The 6857-nt window shown below is 33.2% G+C and overlaps 1 protein-coding gene across 1 annotated transcript; it reads left to right on the top strand.

The window, feature by feature from the left end:
• The first annotated feature begins 1162 nt into the window (after positions 1 to 1162).
• Positions 1163 to 5280, top strand: LOC143636094 (uncharacterized). The gene is made up of 4 exons (XM_077103771.1): positions 1163 to 1341; positions 2751 to 3090; positions 4340 to 4449; positions 4998 to 5280. Exons 1-4 carry the CDS (start codon positions 1189 to 1191, stop codon positions 5022 to 5024), a joined length of 630 nt encoding a protein of 209 aa, XP_076959886.1. The 5' UTR covers positions 1163 to 1188; the 3' UTR covers positions 5025 to 5280.
• The last annotated feature ends 1577 nt before the right edge of the window (positions 5281 to 6857 follow it).

Below are 6857 nucleotides of genomic sequence, written 5' to 3'. Positions count from 1 at the left end.
ATCTGTTTTTTAAATATAATATTAATTTTTAGTGTATCTATACTTTATAGGATTTTCATATCAGATATTTGGTGAGATAAAATTTTAATTTAATGAGATGTTATAACTCGTTTAAGCGCAATCTAGGTTTGGTGCAAACAAGCGAGCAAAGCCCGAGCTCGATTAGGCTCAAGCTCGACTCGTTTCGAACTCTATTTTCAAAGCTCGAGCTCAGCTTGTGAGTAGATTTTCAAGATCGGGCTCGGCTCGTTTACTATATATCAACTATTTTTTATACAAATATAATTATTTTTATATATTTTTTTCTATTATAAGTTTATGTATAAAATAATATATATTATTTAGTTATTTTTATTTATTTATTCGTAACATTATATATATTAATTAATGATTATTAAATATATATTTTAAAAAAATTATATAAACGATAGGCTCGCGAGCCGGCTCGAGCTCGATAAGTGAAGCTCAGACTCGGGCTCATTTATTAAACGAGCTTATTTTTAGGCTCGAGCTCGATTAAACTTGACTCGATCGAGCTTTTTAACGATCCGAACTTGAGTAACTCGGCTCATTTGCACCCCTATTTAAGGAAATGTAAGAATCGAGCTATTTTATATATTTTTAAAGATTAAAGATTAAGATTAGCTTGTCAAGTAGTTGATGATTATCTAAAACATTAAAACTTATCCTCTTAAACTTGTAAAGTCAATAATCGTAAGTCAGAGAACCCCTTCCGACGATACAATCGGAGAATCTCCTATAATATAATATAATAATAAAAAGCAGGTCGCTTTCAGTCCAACGTTGACGCCAATTCCAGAATCCACTTTATCACTTTTCTTCTTCACCATCAATCGCTCTATTCAATTCAATTCTCACCTTTGATGACCACTATTCACTTTCTCTCTCTAGTTCATCACAACCCACTGTTGCTTCATTAGGTTAGGCTTCACAATTTCATTCTGAAAAAGCAGATGACTTGAATTCCGAATTCACGTCCAATTGAGACTAAATTATTAGACTTTGGGTACTTTCTGTGTGATCGATCGTGTTTAATGATCGAATTTGGTGTTTTTTTGTTAAACCCTAATTTGATTCAATTCATCTCAATAGTTGGTTGTTATGGTCTGATTACTTGTCTAATTACTGGGTTTTATTTGGATTAGTGTTTGCAGAGTAAGTTGTGTAATGGGATCTTTGTGTTCTTGTTTTCGTGCACCCGAGCCGGATGATGAGAGTGTAGACTCGGGTGATAATGAGCAAGTTCAAGAATCGGATCCGGTGGTTAATAGGAATGCGCAGGATAATTTCACTTTGTTCCTACAGAATTTGACAAATAAGGTTAGTTCTCTTGATGTGGCAAGAAAATAATGACTAGTTCCGTATGTTGCCTTTTATGTTTTCCGTGCGGCAATCGGTTCGCTAGAAGTTTATTTTATATCAAGTTTTGATTTTGATGAGATTTGTTCATCTAGTTTTAATGTGCTTACTTGTTGTGTTATCCAACATTAGCATTTTATTGTTTCTGGTGGTGAAATATGGCAAACAAGACATTGTTATAACCATGGTTGTAAAGATCCCGACTACGCGCTGAATCACTGATTAATCGCTAGTCCCCACCCCACCAGGCGACTAGCGATTGCTACAACGCTGGTTATAACTAGAGTTTGTGGTTGTGGTGAGAATTATTGAAATAATAAGAAATTAAGAATCTTTTCAAATTCTTTGCTTGTGGTGTGAATTCTTGAATTAATTGTCATAGGAAAATAAGAATCTTTTCTTTTTAAAACCTCTAGTTTGTGATTATATTTGTATTTCTATATGTAACTCGTTTCATGTGGTAACTAATGCCAGTAAGAACATAATGTTGGTAGTGTGCTTTTGATGACGAGCATATTTCTTGAAGATTTTAGTCTACAACTATATTTGTTTGTAGTCTTCTATGATATGAGGATTTCTCTGTTTTATTCGTCGGTGAATGGGAACCTCATTTAGAGTGCGTGCTTTTATGAGAATTTGTAAATCTAGTATTTGTAAGCGTTTTGAAGTCCTATTTCTAGCTTTTTGTCACAATTTTGTGAAATTACTAATACGGTTACAATTTAAGACATTTGAATTTTGATCAAATTCATTACGTGTCAAACCTCCTATCAAGATCTTTACGTGTTTTGTCATATGCAAAATAAATAGCATGATAGCCTAGCCCTGATCAATATTTGACTTGCATACGACAAAAAGTTTTTAATTCTGTATCAACTATTTTTTATGAACGGCCGAATTTCGTATCTAACTATTAGAATCATATCAGTTACATTCTTCTCATCCATTTAATGTGATATCTCACAAATCCAAGTTCCCAATAAATAATCTTTATTCTTTAGTCCATGAGTGAAATTTTCTTAATTCTTGGCTTTGATTATTATGAATTTAGATGATAATTAGAAAAAATGATGTAGTAGATATGGGTTGATAGTTTAAAACTTTAAATTGATGGAAGTGAGAAGCCAAGAACATTCAATGATCTCTAAGTTGCTTCTTTTTTTATATATTAATAAAAACAACCAAACACTCAAAAACAACTTATCTTCTGGGATAGAGGTAAGGTTTGACCCTACTAATAATTCTGCTGTGAGTAGGACTATACCATGTACGTTTGTTTGTTTATCTGAGTATCATATTCTATCTAATATTGATTAAATAATATCACATAATGGTTATAACAACTAACACTCAATTATATCTTTCAAAAGTGTGAAGCGGTCCTTGGAAGAAGAGGAGTGGAAACACCATCTTGGTTTTATCAAGGCCAAAGCTCGTCGCAACCTACTATAGCACAAATCGTTTCATTTGGATCATCATCTGGTAGCAGTGGAAGTGGTATATCTTTGATGAGGCATGACAAAGGGTCAAACCGTTCACGGGTAGAACCCGAACCGGCTTCTGAAAGCAATCTTTCGTTAATACCAAGTGAAGAGGACTCAAAGAATTACCATCCCGAGATCCCTTCGAAGGTTACAATTGACAAAGTCAAACGTAATGTCAACATTATTTCGGTAGATGATGAGGATGTTTGTCCAATATGTCTTGAAGGTAACAAAACACATACTATGAGTATATGTGGCAAAATGAGCAGTTAGGTAGCAGGTCAAAAGGGGTATTCTTTGACTTGGGTTGGATTGGCCCGAAACACTTTTTTCTAGATTTTAGTGTATCTAAAAATAATAAGTGTGTTGGCTATGATCTTAAAAGTATATTTTTTTGGTAATGTCTCCAAAGTATTATAATTAAAATGATTTAGGAGGTTGTATTAGGGGTGTAAACAAGCCAAACTGAGCTCGACTAGGCTTGGCTTGTTTAACTTACGAGAGCTCTATTCGTTTTGAGCCCTGGTTATAAAGCTCAAGCTCGGCTCGTGAGTAGTTTTTCAAGCTCGAGCTTGGTTCATTTATTATTTATTAATTACTTTAGATACATTTTTAATTAATTATATTTATATATATGTAGTTATAATTTTTACATATAACATGATATATACTATTTAGTTATTTTATCATAATTTTATATATACTAGCATATATTATATAGTATATTTAATGTATTAAATAAAATTTATACAAGTGAGTCCACTCGAGCTCGATAATTGAAGCTCGGTCTCAGGCTCGTTTATTAAAAAGCTTATTTTTTAGCCTTGAGCTTGTATAAGCTTGGCCCGTCTAACTTAAGAGAGCTCTATTCGTTCAAGCTCTGTTTCTAAAACTTGAACTTGGCTCGTGAGTAGTTTTTCAAGCTTGAGCTTGGCTCATTTATTGTTTACTAATTACTTTATATGCATTTTTAATTAATTATACTGATATATATTTAGTTATAGTTTTTATATATGACATCTCACATGATATTTTATTTAGTTATTTTTCGTAGTTTTATATGTAATAACGTTTATTATTATATTAAAAACAAAAATAGACAAATTATATGCTCATTTAGGATCGGGAGCCAGCTCTAGCTCGATAACTGAACCTTGAGCTTGGGCTTGTTTATTAAAACAAGCTTGTTTTTCAGGCTCAAGCTCAACTCGTTTCGAGTTGTTAGCGAGCTGATTCGGGTATCTCACAAGAGGCCTGGCTCGTTCACACTCCTAGCTGCATATGATGGAAGTACACTTTGGATGACATTCTGTCAGTTTAACGCATTTCACATGTTTCCTTTTTATCTCTTCTTTTATGGTTATTGGGTCTGACCCATATAAGATAAATCATTAACCCATTTGGATTCATTCATAATTAGCATACTGAAATTGCCACCTCTAAATTGATGAAGGTATTTGGTTTGTGAGTTGCAGAATACACCATTGAGAATCCTCGAATCATTACCAAATGCTCGCATCATTATCACCTAAGTTGTATTTATGAATGGAATGAGAGAAGTGAAACTTGCCCGGTTTGCGCAAAGGTAATACTTTTTATTTTCTGCCTGCCTTAGTCGGAATTTGGGATCCGAAATTGACATTATTTTGTTTGTTATAATCTTTTATATTTGCTATTGTCGAATTGATATTTTGCACTGTAGCATCACTGAAATCTGATTTTAAATATCTGTTTGTTTGACCTAGAAGTCAAAGATATCCGTTTCTTGACCTCTAATAGTCAAAATGGCCAAGTTTAGGATCCAAAGTCGACAATATTTTGCCTGTAATGAAAATCAGAATTTTTTGTATTTGTTACTGATGAATTCATATCGTGCAAACTGCAATGTAGCATCTCCGAAATTTAATTCTAACTATCTGTTTGTTTTGACCATAGAAGTCAAAGATAACCGTCTCTGGAAATAGTCAAAATGGTCAGCTTTAGGATCCAAAATTGTCAATATCTTGGTTATTATGAAAATTAGAATCATTTTTATTTGTTGTTTTCGAATTCATATCGTGCATTGTCTTTGACCATAGAAGTCAAAGATAACAGTTGTTGACTTTGACTAGCGCTTTAATGTTGCCTTTGTAGTTGATGGTCTTTGAGGAGATGGCTTGATCGTGCCTACCCTTTTGAGTTCACCGTAAATGGTTTAATGTATAAAAAGCCGTTGCTTGAACAATGATCAAGGAAGGAAGAAAATAATCTTGGAGATTGCACATACAAACTAGCTCAAGAGCAAAATGGTCAAAGGCTAAGATTGATACTTTTGACAGTTTCTTTATTTCTATCCCAGTTTTCTTCAAATGGTGAAAAATGGTTTTTGTTTGTATCAATTTCTGAATGGTATATAACTGACATGCATGTTTGGATTGCTTTTTTTTTTTTTTTGTGGAAAATTGGATTTTAATAATCCAAACTATTACCTATTGGCCAATAGTAATCCCAACTAACAATCTAACTATTGACAATCCCAACTCTCAAGTTTGTTACCAATAACAATCTCACACTAACTGTTGACTAACTCCGTTTGTTTTTAATTACACAAATAGTCCCCATACTTAACATATATCTCGGATTTGATAGAAATAAAGAAAAAAATTACTCTAAGCTCCTTCTTGAATTCTCTGTATTTCCGGCCATCAGAGCCAACGAACGGAATCAACGATTCAAAGCCAAAATCTTTCGCCATAGTCAGCGGCGGCGATTAGTGGTGCACGACGAGTGCCTGAGCTAGGGCTTCAACGAGCTCATTAAGAGAATTAAATGAATCTGCGATAACGTAATTACAACTCGGATAATAGAAAACCTAATTATAATTTAAGCCATGACAACGTTAGCAAATCAGGGATTTCAAAGCTCTCTCCATGGCTGGCTCAAACTTCAGCCATAAACACTTCACGTCAGCCGAATATGCTTGTAAGATCTGCTAGAGAATATGAAATCAAATATAAAGAAATCACATATAAGTGTATGTGCAAAATGGAAAAGAAATTAAATCAGAATATGACAGAAATTTCGAATCATGAAACAGGGGTTGGGATTGGGAAAGATGATGGAGAAGTAAACCTTAGTCCATAAAGACTGAATTGTTGTTTTTTTTAATCAAATCCGTAATACGTGTTAACTATGGGGGGCTATTTGTGTAATTAAAAACAAACGGAGTTAGTCAACAGTTAGTGCGGGATTGTTATTGGTAACAAACTTGAAAGTTGGGATTGTCAATAGTTAGATTGTTAGTTGGGATTATTATTGGCCAATAGGTAATAGTTTGGATTATTAAAATCCAATTTTTCTTTTTTTTTTATTTATTTTTTTTTGTTGTGTATATAAGGGGCTGCTTCTGTCATATGCTTAAAGTTAAAAGCATGGTTTTTTATTTCATTTGGTGAAAATGTGCAATCTTACTTTTTTTTTCCACCTAGAAAATGTGTGAGCCTGCCCGTTTATTTATACTTGACGTTCTTGAAACCGGATTGGTTGGATTGGGAACCGGACGCTTAGCCAACTTGGCTGGCGTGGGTTGAACTCGCACTGGTTAGACCGGTTGGTTTTTGATAAGTGAAAGTTGAGCCGGTAACTTGGTCGAGTGATTTCACCAGTTGGTGGTAGTGTTTTAGCTTGGTCTATACTATATAACTAGTTTTGGAGCCCGTGTAACACACGTGATGATCCAAATAATAAAATTATAAATAAAGCAAATAAGTATATATTGTATATGGAAAAATAATCACGTCTATGCTTATATCTATACTATTTATACATAAATTGATTTTATTTATATTAGAAATTGATTTTTTTTCAAAAAAGAATGAACTTAATAAATAATAATCATAATAATAATAACGCAGGTGCAAAAACATACCTCGAGAACGGTCCATTTATTGGAAATTTGAGGTACACCAATTTCAAAAAAAAAAAGTGAAAGAATTTTGGTTATGAACCAATTTC

This window comes from Bidens hawaiensis, unplaced genomic scaffold (assembly GCF_021521415.1).
Source record: "Bidens hawaiensis isolate Kalapana, Puna unplaced genomic scaffold, B.hawaiensis_p1.1 tig00007783_1, whole genome shotgun sequence".
Lineage (NCBI taxonomy): Eukaryota > Viridiplantae > Streptophyta > Magnoliopsida > Asterales > Asteraceae > Bidens > Bidens hawaiensis.
This window is presented reverse-complemented; position numbering and strand designations above follow the sequence as displayed.

Excerpts from the sequence above, each read along its gene's own strand:
- LOC143636094 (XM_077103771.1), top strand. The coding sequence starts at position 1,189 with ATGGGATCTTTGTGTTCTTGTTTTCGTGCACCCGAGCCGGATGATGAG. Across the intron at positions 3,091-4,339 it reads TTGTCCAATATGTCTTGAAG|AATACACCATTGAGAATCCT; the intron begins GTAACAAAACAC and ends TGTGAGTTGCAG. Across the intron at positions 4,450-4,997 it reads CTTGCCCGGTTTGCGCAAAG|TTGATGGTCTTTGAGGAGAT; the intron begins GTAATACTTTTT and ends TTGCCTTTGTAG.